Genomic DNA, 18,940 nt, shown 5'->3' with positions numbered 1-18,940 from the left:
AATGATTTTCTTGTTGGAATAGTCTTAGATCATATCTCATAACAAATGTCTTTGGTACAGGTACTAATATTCCTCGATTAACGAGCGCTGTAATTATAGTAACTGTTATGTTTCATACCCTCATATTTTCAAAACTTTCAGCCTGTTCTGGCTTATTATCCACTACTGCATCAGCTTTAGTGAGATAACCAAACAGTGTAATTGTTGATGTAGTGGTAATGTGATCAGTGTGTTCAGTATGGTTCCAAAAATTCCAATTTAGAAGTGCTATGAATTATTTAAAAGTCAAGAACAATGATTCATCTTGATATCCTTAGACCTTAACATATAACATTTGCGAAACGATGTGCGGAGAAAGATATCTAAAAATGGACCCAAGGCTTTTTTCTATATCATGACAAATAGTTTTTGGTCATCACAAATCTTCCTATTTGTCTTTCTTCTGGTTCTTTCTGAAAATAAGGAAATTGCTAGAAGGAAAACGTGTTCATATCATTTTTGACATTGAAAAAAATTGGACAAAGCAGATAGTAGCCAGAAAATGATTATGATGATTGCAATAGCTAGTATATGCTGATGAAAGGACCCAGTAGACACTAATTCTGCTAATAGGTTTACTTGTCCGTTGTCGGTCATTTGAATAAAATGCTAAAATATCGTATTGTGAAATCAAAGACAGTGTTGAGGAACTTATTCTCATTATTTTCCTCTTTTTAACCTGCTGACCAAAGTGAGAAGAACGTTCGATGATAAATTTCAATAATGACTTCGAACGAGCATTTTCTTGGTATCAGCCACTTAATTATTTGTGAATTGAGTGATGTAAGTTTACAAGTATTATGATTATTAAACAACGTTTCAGCAGTTATTGTCACTCTCAAATTTTATTATATTTTTGTGTTGTTTCAAGTACTTCATTTCAATTTTCTCTATATTTTGATCTTCTTATGGTAGCTGTATGCTTCCCATTGGTTGTCACACGAGGTAGGTTTTTGAGTAAATATGTTTTAAAATAATATCTCCATTGCTTTCGTTTTCATATAAAAACCTGGAATTCAATCTCCTTACCAATATAATGTCCAACATACTGCTTGACATCATAGTGTTCTTTGTAACTATCACTGTTCAAATATAGATTGAATGAAGAAATATGTCTAGATGATTAAGTTGGTGTCTACTGAAGATTATAATCAGATCTTTGGTTCGACTAGTCGCATGTGAACGGGGATTATAGCAAAATGATATCTTCACTTAGCATGTCACTTCTTTTATTTTTGAAAACGACACTGAATTTGTTCTCACGTGGTCAAAAATCCACCAGCATTTCCTCATTAGTCTTCTAAAATACTATTGAATTGATCCTTTTTTTCGTCATATCGTGAAGGGAAACTGAAAGTTCTTTCTAAAAGTCTTGTTTTTGTGCACCTTTGTTACCATTTTTGGTATACTCCGTAAACACTATGTGAACTATAATTTGAAATTACCTTGAGAATACATTACTGATAAATGATTCATTTTGATATAGGAAAACGCACCCTTACGGGGGCTAGTTGCTGAGATATAGTGTGTCTTTTAAATCAAAATTAAAAATTTGCCATAAATCAAGAACGCCTTTGAAGGTTTTTTATAAATTTGGTGACCAATATGCTCCTTAATAAAGTAATATTTTGACATAAACAAACTTTGGGAAAAAATTACAAGTAGCGCGCTGTGAGGGTTAATTGTCACTTTTGTCCCCTTATTCTTTACGCCACTGGAGCAAATTTTTCTTCTTTGTTTTAAATCGCCTGATTATTTTAAGTTAAAAAACTAATAAACTTTTATGGAGCTAAAATGAATGGTGTTGCAGAAATTTTTGATTTTGATAAAAATTTTTAACGCCCTATATCACAGAACTAGGCCCCGTAATATTTCGTATTCCTATATAAAAATGAATCATTTATTGAGATCTCTCTGTGCCAGGTAGAAACACCCTATATGTTATACACGTAGGAATGATTCGAAGATGAACAAAGAACACCTGTTTACTTCTAATCATGTTAAAAATTTGCACTCATTATGTATATTTTTTCTTCATATCATTTTCTCCTTCTCTTTCAGAAAAGTATGTACAATAAAGTCATACTTTTCTAATTTCCTTTCCATTGTGAAAAGGAACTTGACACTATTCGATAGAAATGACTATAGGTTAATTTTCTGAATACTAATATGGCAAATAATACAGAGAATCTTAAGGATATCAATAATATTTGGGAATTAAAAATGTATTCGAATCAAGTTTGGTCTCTCTTATAGTAATAGAGCTGAAATGCATCAACTTAAGTGAAATTTTGCAATTGAAGTATGAATTCTATGGTGATTTTCCTGGTGAATCTTGAAAATCTTTGATAAAGTGGTTTCTCATTGCTTTCTGTATTCTTATGTCGTTGACCATTTCATTGGTTTATCCGCATGGAAACCCTTTACTTGACAGCTCTTCGACCCGAATCTGTTGCCAAGAGAAGACTTCTTATTCCGGCAGTCGCTTGGTCGTCAAAACTTCGTCAGATATCTACACACCGGATAACAAAAGTTTAGGTTAGCATTTTAATTCTGCTTTCAATTCAATTTCAATTTTTGCCTTTCAGCTTAATTTGCTATTAAAAACCCGTCTCTTATATGTTCAGATATATTGGTAGTTGCATCTAGATGTTGTAATTCTGGGATTATGAGCTTACGAAGTTCGCCCACTAGCTCTATCTTTCTTACTCTCCAAGGATATAAAAATAAATTTCGTAATTCTGATGAATCTAATCAAGATAATCAGATATTTTGATCGAATTATTCCACTGCCTCCAATTTTTAAGCAAAGTTTAAATTAAATCTGATCGTTCAAAATAAGGCGAAATCAAGGTCAAAAAAATCTAATCAATATAAACTTTGGTTAGAATATTAAAACTGATGTGGAATGTTGAGTTTTGATTTGGATATCATAATAGTATAATAATATCCGATAGTATTGTCATATTTTAAATCGAAATTATTGATTCTATTATTGCCTCTTTGAAACTTGATTACAATTATTCTCTCATTATAGATATAGTATTGGTAACTGTGATCATATTATCCCATAAATTGAAACTCAATCCAGATAATTTAGCCACACCGTTAGCGGCAAGTATCGGTGATTTGGTTTCTTTAATGGTACTGTCATCGTGGGCACGAATACTATATAAAATTCACGGTAAGTACTTTTCTATATATGTTTCCAATCTTTAACATACTTATTAATTTTATTAAAAAATCGAATTACGAATCATGAACACGTTTAGGCTGATCTGAGTAACACGAAATTATTTAACGAATGAATGGATTTGAATTCCTATTGCATGATACAAGCATGTAAGGAATTTTTTAAAGATCCTCTATGTATAAAGTGAAAACTATAAATATCAATAATTAATTTTTTTTCAAATCGGCAGTAAAATGAAACATGAATGCCCATTGGTCGATAAAAATCGCCAGTGAAATCGCTTTTTAGTGCCTACGCACTGAAGTAACTGAACTGTCAGTCAGCTTACAACCTTTTAGACAACTTTTTAGCATTACGAATAATTTAAAGTGTTCTATCACTAATAATATAAATAAAGGAAGAGAATTAAGATTTTCATGCCGATTTTAGATAAAATAATCATATTATTCAGATGTGTAACTAAACGCAGCACAGATAACCTATTCTGCTCGCCTCAATTCCAAATATTTTCGAAAATTTTTTTAAATCTGGGCGATGTCGAAAAAAAAACATAATAAAAGTATGACTTAAGCGCCTTGATACATAAATAACTATCAATTTATTTTACTTTTATTACAAGATCTCAAGATATCGTTCACTTATTTCTCAACTTCATTCTTCACAAACATTATCATTTATTCTTCTTATTTCAATGTCTACTCATAAGTGGATCGATAATATTGAGCGTTTGTATACACAGTAAAATGAAGACTTGCAGCCATATATTTCACTAAACTGATTCTTACATAATCAATTACATACTAATTAAGAGAAACTTACACCACCCTGCATCAAAATCTCCGACGAAATAAATCTTCTCGACGCAGTTTTACGCGCTGATCTCAAAAATGCAATCTTTTTTTTTTCCTAGCGCGTCTGTTATACGGTACCGAGTTGTTAATTCGTCACTCTATAGTCATCTCTTGTTCTTCTTCCTTCCTCTTAACTGTGAGAATAGTGTCGATACAATATAAGCGATTCCAAAGGGAAGAGTTTGAATAGTCTTGATGTGTTTTGTTATATTTGTGGGAATTTCACAGAACAATGGAAAAGTGGCATTAATGAATTAGTAAAGAACCTGGATTTTGCTCAATACTTGGAGATCAAGACAAATCATGAGCTTCCCATAAAGTATGACGCACCAGGATAGAAGGATTGCATCTTTGAATAGCAGGAAAAAAGAAGCAAATGCCCTTTGGAGTCCCTATGGTATAGCGAAAATCGCAGAACCATGTAAATTACTGATATTTTTGTGTGGTTAGGACAAGTGGATACACTTCTAAACATGGTTTACTTCAGCTTTCCCTCAGCAATACGACTTGTGCCACATGGGCCAGATCTACCGATTTCATCTCCACCTGACATTTTGATCGATGATCCAGCTAAATCTGAGAGTGAGGTCAATTCATCGGAAGATGAATTTTATTCCAGAAAGACGTATTAAAGCTTACCAAAGCAGAATCAAATGAGGAATCTGAAGCTCTAGGCCCAAAACTGGAATAAAAAATCTCTTACTTTCAGGAACAATCATTTCATGATATCTCTATAGAGAACAAGATTCACTACCTTTCTTTGAAGAAAAAAAATTAATGGTATCTGTTGTAATATTCTTGATCCAATGGAATATTGTGGAATCACTTACTAAACGTACAAGTATGAACTTTTTTTTGATTTCTCTTAAGGAAGTTTGAAAGGAGTTCTTGTACATAATGGATACATACACGATTTCAAAATGCCTCATGCTAGATCAACAGCTGGTTTATAAGAAAATACCGTTTTTCTTATGAAAACTAGACAGTGGAGCTCGTAACAAACACTGACAACAAAAATTGTCACATAAAAGACATTTTGTGCCTAGTTGATTGACCTTAAGAAGATTTTGTTACAACCACTGTACATATTTCAAGTATCTTTTAAAAAAATTTGCGTGTATGAATCAGAGAGAAAAACTAGTTTGGACGAGCTTTAAAAAAGTTGTGCGTGGTTCTCTGGGCAACAATAAAGATCCCGGGTACAGAAACCTAGTAGGAACAATATTACTCCATTATAAAAAATAAAAATAATGAGTGTGAGAATGTACCTACATTCCCACCGTGGATATTTCCCTGACAACCTAGGGGATTACAGTGAAGAGCAAGGTTGCATCAAAACAAAAAAAAATGGAAAAATGGTCCCAAGGTGAGTGAAATGAAAATATGATGGCTGACTACTACTGGAATTTCAAGAGAGATTACCAAGATATCATTCATACATTTCTGTACACGCAAACTAAAATTGAAAACAAAATTTTTATTGTTGATATGTAAAAAAACCTGTTTTTCAGATATAGAATCAGCATGAAAAACATTTCAGAAACAATTCTATATTTTTCAAATCATCTTTGAAGAGATTTTTATGATAATAATCAGTGATATTGATTCTTTATTCTGGAAAGCTTTTATCTAAAATCATATCACGTACATAGTATGTACGAAACTCTTCAAATATATTGTGGAATCAATATGTGGGTTATTATTGCTTCCAAAATTTACGACTGAGGTAGTCAAGAACACAAGTTACTACTTAAAAATTTGTTGATTAAGTTAATCAAATTATGTGGGAGAAATGGAAATCCGTGCTAAGTGAAATTTCCAGAGAGAGATAAAGAAAGCTATGTGCTATGTTGGGTTCCCAAAATACGAAGCGATAGCCACAAAATCATATTTCTTGTTGTTTACATGGATCAGAGGAAATCAATAACGAAGTAAGTCTAGTGTGAAATCCATCTCCGCCACAAATAGCGATATAAAATAATCGGAGTACGATATCATCTTGCGTAGCTCTGCTCCAAGAAAACATACAATTGCATATTGCTAATGAGACCAAAAAAAAGTTCAAGAGTTAATATTCAGTCACTCACCTTACAGTCCTGACTTAGCACCCCGTGACTATCGCCTCTTCCGATAAGTTAAGTTGTGATTTGGTGGATAACGCTTCGTTAACAACGAAGAGAATCAAGGTGCTGTAAGAACTTACCGGTACTATAGATATTTAAAGGTATAAGAAAGTTTGTGTTTTGTTCGAGCTTCATTGTGACATCGTAAAAAAGGACTAGTGTATTAAACGTTTATTCATAGATCATCTTGAAGTGATATAAAATTTTAGAATGTTATTGAAAACTTTCGTTTCTTTCGTTTCTTTAGAATAGTTATGCATAAATTAGTGAAGTCGCTAACAAAAAAGACAGCAGAAGGTTATTGTGACTAATAATTTGAAATTGGACCCTAGAGAAGTATCTTTTAAAAAGTATTCATTAATATAAACATTTATCTTACGGTGACTTGGATGGGTACAAAGTTAAATAGTGAAATTTAAATCCAACAAATCCTGAATTCAAGGATTTTTATACATTTAATACAATAGTTTAATTCTGCCTATCACACGTTTGAGTATTCCGAAAAACAAAATACTTCGTGCCTTAATGGATGAAGTACTATAAATTAGATAAAATAATTATCTAACAGTATAGATTTTTAATGTCTGACTTATTTGAGGGAGCCGTATCGTAAGTTTGATACAACGAGTAGTATCAATAATGCAAAACGATCTGTAGTAGTCTGAAAATTAGATAGAAATATTCTTCTCCTTGCGCAACTCAAGTAGCATCTACCTTTGACATTTATTAACTGGATGCCTACGTGTACCGTGCTTTTTAAGTCGTGTCAATCTCACTTGTAGAAGTGGTATACAGTGTGGAAGTTAAAAGCTGCGATTCTGTTGAACAGCACACTGCTTTTTTTGCTCATTCCAACAGTGTATACTAAACTTTCGTTGTTCTCTTTTTAAATTATTCACAAGATTCAGTATTCATGTTATATTTATATATGAGGAAAATACAGCAGAAGCAGTTCATAGATCATAATTCCATCTTCCACCTATTTATTGCAATTTTTGAATTGTATATTTCATATTGTTATAAGTATAAAAAGTTTTCTTTATTTATATATTTAAAAATTATTTCCAATCAGACGAAGTGCTGCACACAGTTCATTGAAAATAAAAATTTCATCAGTATAGGTATATATAAAATGAATGGTCAATCAACTCTCAGATGACAAATAATACTTATTATTCAAATTTTATCAAAACCATTTGTTTCTACCTTAATAAGAAATGTATATTCACACCGTGAGCAGCTTAAGTGACGTAAATACTCATATATGTTTCGTGAAAATATACACAGTGGCTTACACAAATGAATGGCACGTAAACTCTTATCAACATTTCATTAATTACTTTGATGTAATATATAAACATTGCGATTCTTAATGAAATTAAAACAATTTTTAATAAAAATTATAGTGATACAATTTGAATATAATTAACTACGAATTCTTTTGCAACACTATCACTTGTTTATTATTTCTACCTGGTTTTGACCTTTCTGAACTTCTACTTTAAGTTACACTACAGAATATCTTTGTTACAATAAGTTTTAATAAACAATTTTGATTTGTATTCATCTATTTCTATTTCAAAATCACTAATTACTAACTATTCTTGAATTATACAATTTATTAATATTCGCCGTTTCTTGTCTATCCTAATGTGTTCGGGATGACATCAGATTATTTATTTACTAACTTCCTTGCTGATTAGCAAGCGCCTATTTATACACATTGGATTTCTCGATAATTCGGTTCGAAGCAAACAAAAAGTCCTCGCTAGAAGTTGATTCTATAAAAACGGCCGTAACATACTAGAAATAAGTTATAGAAAAAAATATCAAGAAGCTGCTAGCATATATAAAATATGGGAGTCGAACCCGTCAAACTTTAGATTGTACTAACATAATAGAAAAGTACCAGCTTCACTCTCTACATCAGCTGACGAGTTCGTAGTAATAATTTAAAAAACTGGATGTCAATCACTTTCGGCAACTGTTATAATTACTAAGTCTTAAATCTGTGATTGGAATAATTATTGGTCACAATGACACTATGGAGTCAACTCTGGTGATTACGTAATTACGTATTACGTGATTACGTATACGTCAGTATACCACAGTAGTGTCAAGTTTCTAAATTCCACTAGGTTATGTATAAAAGATCGAAACATTCGAGGAAGAGGGAACTATTGAATTGCATTATACGTGGTCTAGTTAAGTGATATTCCACTTGACAAAGGTTACATTGTTATATCTATAACTTTTTTTGTAGACACTTATCCTTGGCTTATGCTAGTGATTCTGATAGGATATATTTCAATACTACTCCCTGTTTGGATTTCAGTGGTTAAGAAAAATAAGTATACCAAAGACATCTTGACCCAAGGATGGGTGCCTGTGATAACAGCTTTATTAATTAGTGGGTAAGTTATCAACTTAATCGCGAAGGCAGTTATTCTGTGATATCGGTTTTTGTATGTAAACTTTCTCTACCCTTTTATCGTTGAGTATGATGGATGATTATGGGGAGACAATTAATTTAATGACATTTACAGACCTCATGTTGTTTAACGATAACATCCCTTCATATGCGGCTGGTATAACCCAATACATATCCAATCAAAACATTTATTTGGAACAGTTCGATCATTTATTCTAAAGAACTGATATAAGATTCAGAAGCCTGAAACTGCTACTTTTGGATGATAGATAGTTATTCGCGTAACTAATTATGACGTGTTTACAACGTTTTATCAAATTTCGCGCTTTTATAATATTCAATTACACTGAAAACGATTTTTGAAATTGGGTCAAAACGAGTCAGAAGTAATTACTTGATACGTCTTCAGATAGCGAATCAGACATTCCATTTGAAGAGAGTCTGCAAATGCTGCAGTTGGTAATTTAATACTTGAAAAATCAAGAAATAAACACGCCCTGCCGTAGCAAAAATTTCAAAAAGGGTGCGATTTGAAGAATATAAAGAACATCAACGAAAAGGTACTACTACTGCATGAATACCAGCATAGTTTGCTCAGTCCCTGGATCTAGCTGAAATTGCAGGATACTCAGGACATTGTTTCAGACGCGTCTCTTCTAACAGACTGAGAAGCGGACATTCTGAAAATGAAGCAAGAGGAATGGAAATCCAAGAGTGTAGCCGAAGGCTATGTTGAGAGTTCATTAGAAAATAAGAGGAGAATTCCAGGCAACATTCTGGGCCGAGCTCCTGGTATATATGTATATATCATAGTTTCAAATAAAATTAATATTAGATATAGTGCGGGAGCCAACTGCATATTTTGAATAGTCATTCCGTTCCACCCAATTCTGCTTGTCCTGACAGAACTTACCTTAGGAGTGAACATAATGACCTTCAGCTGGTAAGGTAGCGCCGGGTCTGTTTGATCTAGGTGTAATAAACTCCGTGAATTCAACTCATTCCGGGATGGCTCAAACAGAATAATATGGTAGATTATATTGTATATTTAACAAAAAAACTTTCAGCTGCATGTAGGGTGACGGAAAGCCCTTCAGCTGTTACGCAGAAGATCCCCATGAGTTTGCGCTCGTAGGTACATCGGTTTCAGCGTTGATCGCATAACTGAAATACTTTCTACCCGTGATTTACCGGCTGAAGGTTTTTTTTTGTTAAATATACAATATAATCTACCATATTATTCAGTTTGAGTCAACCCGGAATGAGTTTAATTTACGAAGTTTTTTACACCTTCATTTCTAAGGTGAGTTCTGTCAGGTCAAGCAGAATTCGGTGGAACTGAATAACTAGTTGAAAATACAGCTAGCTCCCGGACTAATAGGAAGTTCAAGAGAATTATTAATTAATTCATCGAAAAAAAATATTGAATTGAAAATGAATTGAAATAATAAAGTAATTTTCAGTATAAATAATGAAATAATTGTCAGTTTTAACTGTAATCAATAAATTATTCTTTGAAACTCGATCAGTTACATGAAGTTTTTACATAACTACTTTTCATAACTGATATATGAAGGTTATGGAAAATATGAAGTTTCTTTATGTTAATGAAAGCCTTATAGTATCACATTTGATATCTGAATTATATAAAAATTATTACATCATCCTAATGTAGATTTTTGCGATTCATTTCCACTACTTTTCATATGAATTTGCGTTGATAAGATGTCGATATTTGTTATCAGACATCTGTTTTGTTTCCTACTGCTGCAAGAATTTTTATTGCTTGCCTTCCTTTTTCCACAATAGAGTAGGTACAAGTAATACAGGGATATCTACTCTATAAAATATATTTGTAGTACTCACAAAATATCTTAGACACAGATACTCTCAGTTCCTGTTTCAAGCGATAATTACACTTTGTTTCATGAAATGTAGTCCTAATATTACTATCCAGCACTCTATCATCCTCTTTTACTTATTTTCTAGATGCGGTGGTTTGATATTAGATATAGGAGTGGATAAGTTTAGAGGTTATACCATTTTTCAGCCAATAATAAATGGTATAGGAGGAAATTTGGTGTCAGTTCAGGTTAGTCGAACTTCCACGATGCTTCATCAGACGGCAGTTTTTGGAGAAATACCACCTATAACAAAGCAGTGGGTTTTACCATGGACAGCGTTAATTAAAGGAGGTAAGTCACAGTCAAAAATAACCTGGAACAAATTCTGAAACTTAATCAATGTAATTTATGAAGAAAACTGTACAATGCGCGTGTCACTAAACTCACAAATGAGTCCTGGTACGATTAAGGAAGTTATCTTGTATCAATCCTCTACATCCTGTCCCTGATTAAGGTTCTCGATTTCACCTAGAAGGCCTTTTTTAAAGACATGAGGACAGGATGTTTCGTCCTATAGGAATTTTAAGAACAGCTCAGAAAGTTTCAGACTATTCCAAAACATTCTATGTCATTCTATCCATGAATAAAGTTCCAGTTTTTACCTAAACGGCATCTAGCATTCCAGAACATTCTGCATTGTTTCATCTTATTCCAGATAATTGTGGAATTTTTCAGAATAGTCTCAATTACTGTGATAGATTATTGTGGAACATTGTGAACCTTTTTCATAAAAAATAAAAACCGTGGTGGGTTCAAACACTTGGAACCATTTCGAAACCACACCTTTTTTCTTTTGGGAGTAAATAACGCATTATCCCTCAGTTTTTGCAACTTGACACACAGTTCGCGTTCATGATGTTAAAGAAATATTAGAATCCTAAAAGCATGCGTGAATTGAAGTTTTCAAAAATGTTTGATATGGAATTACTAATGAAAATTTTCTAATAATGTGATTTTATTCCAATTAGACGTGATAGCAAAACCTATTTCTCATACCTATTCTTTGATAACTTTATCCAGTTTCATAAATTGTTGACACTATTTTAACAGTTAACATCATAATTGATCGTTTGGTTCCTTGGAAGCAGCTCAAGAAACGTGACTCCTTCATAATCTTCCCAAACTGACAACATGTGCTTTTTTTGTTTTCCAGATTTCGATGTGGTTTGTGATGGTTCTTGATGTTTGCTCCATGATTGTTTTCGAACTATGTTACTGTACAGGACACAACATCACCAGGATGTTGCTGATTCTTTGTGTTGAATGAATTTCTTTCAATTTGTCAGGTACCCAAATATTAAGCTTCTTAACATAAATATCCGGAACGGAATTTTTTATACCAATTCTGACACGTGCGCTCTATTAAATAATTAGCACCATACACATCACATATTTCTTTGTAAGACGCAGTAGCTTCCTTTCCTTTGCGGAAATCAAAAAGTAAAATATGCAGAAAAACCCACAACTAATAGTATATAAATGGTTTTGATATATTCTATATTGAAGTAGGATTATAATGCAGATAATTGAGACTAACCAAAATTATAATCAAGCATCTTAGCATTCTACCATAAGGAATATTATAGAGATCTTGGAATAAATCGTTATTCACTAGGATACAGAATTTGTTCCAGTTGAGTCATCCACTCCATAACGCTAATTATAATATGTAATCTTTTCTTTTTCAGTACAACCTGCCAAAGCAGCACGTTTACTACTCCTTTTATCCGTGCCTGGTCATACCATCTTCGTTTACGGCGCCGATTTCTTCTACAATGGAAAATCGACCATCACATCAATATTTGTTATCACTTACCTTCTTGTGGGATTAATACAGCTTGTTTTACTTCTATATGGTTGTCATCTTTTAGTCCACACTATGTGGAGGTACAAAAGAGATCCTGATAATGCTGCGATTCCTTATCTGACTGCAGCGGGAGATCTTAGCGGATCTGGTTTACTTCTACTAGGATTCATGTTTCTAAAAAGTATTAACTGCGAATATCGTCCAGTGGTCTGAAGAAAAGAATCATTATTCACTCTAATACTCAATAATTTATGAAATTGGTTTGAACAATTCATAAAAATGATCATTTAATATTAAGTCATAGTAAATTTTAATAATGACATAAAGAATATTCAAGTCATTATACTATGATTCTCAGCTGGCGTTAAAATGAAAACCCATCGATTGAATTAGACAAGAAAACAATATATATAACTATCATTGATCGTCAGTAAGATCTAACCAAGGTTTCAAAGGTATAGCATATCTCTTAGCTCTTCTATTAAGAGATATATCACTTGACCTTAGTGATTTGGAGTTGTCATAAAAAATAATTCAATTAATTATACCCAAAATGTTATATTGCGTTTAATCTATATAAATTATGCTTCAACGATGAAATAATCCATGTGACGAAGTTTACATACAGAGTATTTCATGAAGAATTATCGATTTGAAAGAGTCCTAACTATACACTTTTGAAGCCGATATGACTGAGTATATTATTAGAAAGAGGAAGCTTTGGAGTTACACGTGGTTTCCTCTATATATTAGTTGCGCACTTCTGTCAACATCCAGCTTAATAACTGTCAAAATGGGGAAGATAATTAGATCGTCCAAGTGTGTTAAATGGAAACATATCTGTCAAAATTTCGCTCGTGGCCACAAAAATCCACTCCATGTGCTGATAGGTAACATTCCTAGGACATCCATTTGTCGTGTTTTGCGCCGAAGTTTTCGTATAAAACAGTTTTAACTGCTATTCACTTTGCATGAAGGTTGCGTGTTAATTTATATGTGTTTATCCAGCTGGTAGATGAATGTGTGAAAAATAAGGATTTGTGTCGAGGCAGCTTTCCATTCGAGTGAGAAAGTAAAGCGATACACAATATTAAAATGTGGAGAGCCAAGCAGCCACACTTAACTCTACAGCTTAAGCAAGATTTTCCAAAAGTATTTGTTTTTTGTGCAATCTCACGAAATCAAGTATATGTTACCGAAAAACACTGATTTCATTACCACTACACCAACACTCTCAATTAAAATGTCTAACGCACGTTTCAATAAATAGTGTGCATAAGTATGAATATTAACAACAATTTGTCATGGGGATTTAAAGAAGACACTGTTTATATTCTTCTCCTTCCAATAACATTGGTATTAGAAAATATGAACCTATAAAATCGGAAGAATTTTTCAAAACACCCCGTAGTTTGTTCGTTAATAGTACTTTACTGACTTCGCTCGGAAAGTTGTTATGAAATTGTGTAGTAATTGGAATAAAAGGTTAAATTTTAAGCGTTTCTCACGGTGCTTATTCGATGGGAACGTACTCTGCGCTTTAACGCTGCTTTTTATTTTCACCCTTTTGCTTCAGAATTGGCAAGATCTTATCGTTTACGTATTGTATCAGTATGAATTATTGTTTTCAATCAAAAATTCTGCTAATTTCCCTTCATACTCTTTATTTTATTTATGTCAAGTCATTGTGTTACTTTATTTACTCACACCTCATTTGATTTATTCATTTCTAACACTTAATGATAAAAAACTGAAAATCACTGCATTACATACCCCAATGGGTACCTCCATCTAAAAGGACATGCTATAAGATCCCAGATGCTCTACTATGATTTAATAATCACTTCATTCGGGTGAAAATGGTAATCATCTTTGGGAATTAAAAATGTACAATATTTTAAAATGCTTTAGATTATCGTGACATGCCCTTGAATATTTTTGAAAGTTCTTGAAAACTCCAGAAGACTAAACGTTCAGCTTTTTCAACTTGAAATGCACGTAGTTCGGGTATAAACGCGAACCTTCTTCATGGATTCGAAATAGACAACAATCCAGAGGGGTTTTGAATGTTAGAAAGAATATCGAACCCTTTCGAATGTTCTGAACTGTTCTATACAATTCTAAATGACAAAAATTCCAGCCCTCGTGTCTTCCTTCGAGTGAAAAACAGGTCGGGAAAGAAAAAGTTACCACACCCCATAATTCCCTTGATGCTTCTTGATAGTTGAAGTGTATACACGTGCACGCTTTCGGAATTTGATTCCAGCGCGTGTTGTACAGAGGGCGTCCGCGTATTTTACAAAGGCTTCAAGATATATGAGCTACTTTTTACGTACGCTTCTGTGAAATCATCCCCTGCCATCGAAGTGTCAGAAATTTAGTTGCATAAATGAACGTATTTGCCATAACGTTGTAATGAATTTTTCTTCTAGGGTAATTTTCTCTCAATGTTCTAGAATCACTCATGATAATTATCTTCATGATTATTTAATAGTTCGTTATATGATTTTATTCGTACTTACTCAATCCTAAAGCCTTTCTATCTTTTCAGGGGTAAGGCACTTGGAGTTGAGTCATTACGTGGACTCCTTTTTCTACAGCAATTTCCATTCTCTACTAGCTTGTATCTTTTGTTCAATTTCCTACCATCTTAATCCACGATTTTCCTTTGGTACCTTAATTTCTTCTGTCCAGCTCTTACTTGGTCTTCCTAGCTTTTTTTGTATGTGTTTATGCTTCGTATATCCTCCCATTCTCATAACGTGGCCAAACTATATCTATTGTTTCTTCTGTTTTGTTTTGAATTGGTTTTAAATTAAAATTTTCTCCGATAGTGTTATTTCTCATTTTGTCGTATCTTGAATCATTATGTGTTTTCTTCGGAAATCTTATTTCTGTATTTTAATTTTTTGTTTCTGTGTGAGTCTCCATGTTTCAGATCCAAATGTATGTATGGTATAAAGTATGGGCTTGGCTACTTTTTTATATATTTCTGTTTTTATTTGCTTTGGTATTTCCTTTTTGACTAGAAACTGTATCTTAATTGCATTGAAAAACTTTTCAGCTACTCCATTCTTCCATTTTTGTTAGTATCGTCCCAAGGTATTTGAAGCTTTCGATCTACTCCTTGTTTGATTTTCCTAGTTTTATCTTAGGTGTCTTCTCCTTTCGGCTTATCATCATTGACTTAGTTTTCTGCTCGTTTATTTTCATATTCATTATCTGTAGACTATCATTGTATATTTTTAAGTTTGCGTCCAATGTTTTATGCCGTTATCGCCATATCATCTGTAAAGTATCTTCGATATTTTAATGTCTTTCATTTTCCAATGTCCGACTTTATACTGTTTAATTTGTCTTTCTGTTCTTCTTATTACCACTTCTAACACTATGTTAAATAATAATAGGCTCAATAAACATCCATACTTTACTCCTTCTGTTGTTTCGAACAAATTTGGTACTTCTTACCTAACTCTAGCATAGATTTTCGTATGTTTATATAAAGCCTTCACTCAGTTCATTAGTTTTCCTTCTATACTTCTGTTTTCTAGGATTTCCCATATGTCCGTCCTATTGACTCTGACGAATACTCTCAAAATTTAGGTGTATCTCTCTGTCTTCTCTTATTGTTTTTTCAGTTATTTGTCTACTATGAAATTTGCATCTGTTGTTCCTCAGTTTGTTGTAAATCCTTATTGTGAGTCTTCTATGGTTCTTTCTAGATCATCTCATATTCTTTTTTAAATTATTCTCGTATATATCTTGCTGACTGTACTTTCTAAAATGATTCCTCTATAATTGTAACACTTGCCAATCTTTTGGCGCTTCTCCGGTGTCATATATTTTGTTCAGTATGATTTTTAGTGTCTTTATTATTTCTATTTTTTCCGCTTCTATCATGTCTGTCGTTATTTGTTCTATTTTTGACACCTTCTTCAGTTTCTGTATTGTCTACTGTAAGTCTTCAGTGTTTTGTGTTTCTGATAATCGTTTTTGTCCTGTTGTCTCGTTGTTTTTTATCTCGTTTATGTTTATCTCTAAAATATTTTAGATATCCATCTTTCCAAGATTTAATCTTCATTTGTTATATCTCCCCTTGTATACTTTATGTTGATGATTCAGTTCTTATTATCATAACTTCTACTTCTTCTGTTCTTTTCAATAACAACAGAGAATAGTAATTGATTTTCCTTGTAAGCGTTAGTCATCTTGTTCAAATTCTCACCATAATTTTAGTTTTTGTTCTTTAACTAATGTCTTTAAATTTTATCCTTTGTTTTTTGTATTTTGCATAGTTTGATTGTGCTTTAGAAGTTTTTTGTCTCTTTTTAATTGCATCTTTTTTGGTCTCCATTGCATATAGGTACTAGTATATTTCTAAATTTATTTGGATTTTATAATAATTCCAAAATAATTCACTTTGTTTTAAATTTTCAATACAATATCACGAGCCCATCTTTAAATATTAGATGCAACCGAAATTCTCTTCTCCTCTTGCCATCGTTTTCTGTAGCGAATGAGGTAAATTCCAAGTATGTACTTTACTTAATATTTGGGTTCCTCACCACTTCAAATATTCTGTTTCACTAAATATTTTGTTTGACTAAGATGATTGAATCGTATAAAAAAAAAGTTTTTTCCGAAGCTGGATTTTCATTTTGTTATTTATTAAACCTTTGTAATGTTAAACCCTATTCTGTACTGAATCAGTACTATGGATACTAAATAATTTCACTTTCATGACAAGGTACTATCTCAAGTAGGCATCAATATGTAATACTAAGATAATGGTCGCATTTAGCTACTGCTACCTATCGGTAACGATCAGGAACATGTTGAGCAATCGCTGCCAAGACTCAAAACAGAGGCTATTTTGGTTTTTTCTATTGAATTTAACAAGCGTAACATTAAGTGGTGAATGTTGTGGTACTCTGTCTAGTTCCTTTTCAAAAAATTATGAGGTGTATTCATCAATCACCAATTTTTATATGTATATAAAATATTATAATTATAATTCAAAACGACATTATAGAGAATAAACTTGACGTTTGAGCAAAGAACACTGTCGATTTAGAAATTTCACTCCCGTTACCTAGCACTAATTAAAAGCGCTCCAAAACATGGAGTCCGCTTCAGAACTTGTTGAGCTTGTAGCGTATGTGTCACCGAGCGATTCCGCTAGGGTTAGGTACAGGTAACAGGAACAGGTAAGGGAAACCGAGGTAAAATTCCAGTCGGGATAAAGGATCCTCCAAAAATTTCTAATGACATCTTTCTTTCTAGTAAATGGCAACGTTGCCAATCAATCGTTTTTAACAAGTAGTCACGTACAAAAACGAAATAGATTAACAAATTAACAAGAAGAAGTGGGAAACAAGAGACAAAATGGAAATGTAGAAATTATAAAATGAGGAGGCTGAACTGGAATCAGAATCAGATTATGAGAAGTATATTGATTGACGATGCTCTGTGGTGGGACATACTCATGATCTGCGAGTGAAAAGGGTTGGGTTCGTTGCATGACGCCTGATCGAAGGGGATGAAATTGAATATGAACACTATACTTATGATCCGTTAGTAAAAAAGGTATTTCGTAGATTGAGATCCACAATAGATGAGTATATTATTCATTGTTTGGAATCACTGCAATCATATCTTATTATATTTGTAATTTTCTAAAAGTAATTTGCTGTCACATTACTTTTCGATTTTATTTTTGGAGGTATTTCGATAAAGTATCGTAGTTTTAATCATAAATGATTATCTTTACTTACACATACTATAACCATACATCAAATAATATACGCTCTCAATTATTATTATTCAAACCTTAAGTGATCATTTTGCCCTGGCCTTCTTTATCGCACGGTATGCATTGAATACATTTATATTAAGACTATGTCCACTGCCGGTCAAAAGTTTTGCCCGCCCTATAGTTTGTTTAATTCAAAAACAATAAAACAAACTGATCGATTTTTATTTTATATTTCAAACATAAATAAATAAGATTATAGTTACGATAAACTACAGTCTGTAATTGTTTTATATTTGATTGTTTGATTCATCGTTGTAACTTCCTTTTTTAATTATTTCGGTGCACAATTTTGGCATTCTCTGTAACAGTTTCGACAAACAATCGTTGTCTCGAAATGAGAACACTGCTTCCAGGCATTCCTCCCCAATTTGTCCCTCAATAACTCAATTGGGCGAAGTCGGGTGACAGTGCCGGCCATCTGATGACTTCAGTACATTCTCCCTTTCCAATTCTTTGAAATAGTCTTTGCACAGGTTTATGAAATGCTTGTTTCGTTATCAAGATGGAAAATAAATTTTCTGCTGATCTACTCTAATATTTTTTAAGCCTCCTTTCTTCAAAATCTCCAAATTTTTCAGGTCTGTAGTTGACCTTCCTCATAAACACCCTCAAACCATCACCGAGTCTCCGCCGTATTGTAGAGTCAGGATTACCCAAGGATCTAACATCCGTTCTTTCGTTGATCTGCGCACAAACACTCTTCTCTTAGACCCAAAAATCTCATACTTTAACTCATCACTCCATAAAATTCTCTCCCATTCTCTCTCCCACAGTAAC

General features: G+C 32.8%; 1 protein-coding gene across 5 annotated transcripts in view; it reads left to right on the top strand.

The window, feature by feature from the left end:
* The window catches only part of LOC130901506 (solute carrier family 41 member 1-like), a 90,314-nt gene extending 74,910 nt beyond the window's left edge, over positions 1 to 15,404 (top strand). For all 5 annotated transcript variants that reach the window (XM_057812950.1, XM_057812948.1, XM_057812949.1 and 2 more), the window contains exons 6-9: positions 3,077 to 3,223; positions 8,470 to 8,620; positions 10,627 to 10,832; positions 12,230 to 15,404. In XM_057812950.1, coding sequence (XP_057668933.1) covers positions 3,077 to 3,223; positions 8,470 to 8,620; positions 10,627 to 10,832; positions 12,230 to 12,561 — 836 coding nt within the window. In that variant the 3' untranslated portion in view covers positions 12,562 to 15,404. The remainder of the gene's footprint in view (positions 1 to 3,076; positions 3,224 to 8,469; positions 8,621 to 10,626; positions 10,833 to 12,229) is intronic.
* The last annotated feature ends 3,536 nt before the right edge of the window (positions 15,405 to 18,940 follow it).

Source organism: Diorhabda carinulata, chromosome X (genome assembly GCF_026250575.1).
Source record: "Diorhabda carinulata isolate Delta chromosome X, icDioCari1.1, whole genome shotgun sequence".
NCBI classification, from domain to species: Eukaryota; Metazoa; Arthropoda; class Insecta; order Coleoptera; family Chrysomelidae; genus Diorhabda; species Diorhabda carinulata.
This window is presented reverse-complemented; position numbering and strand designations above follow the sequence as displayed.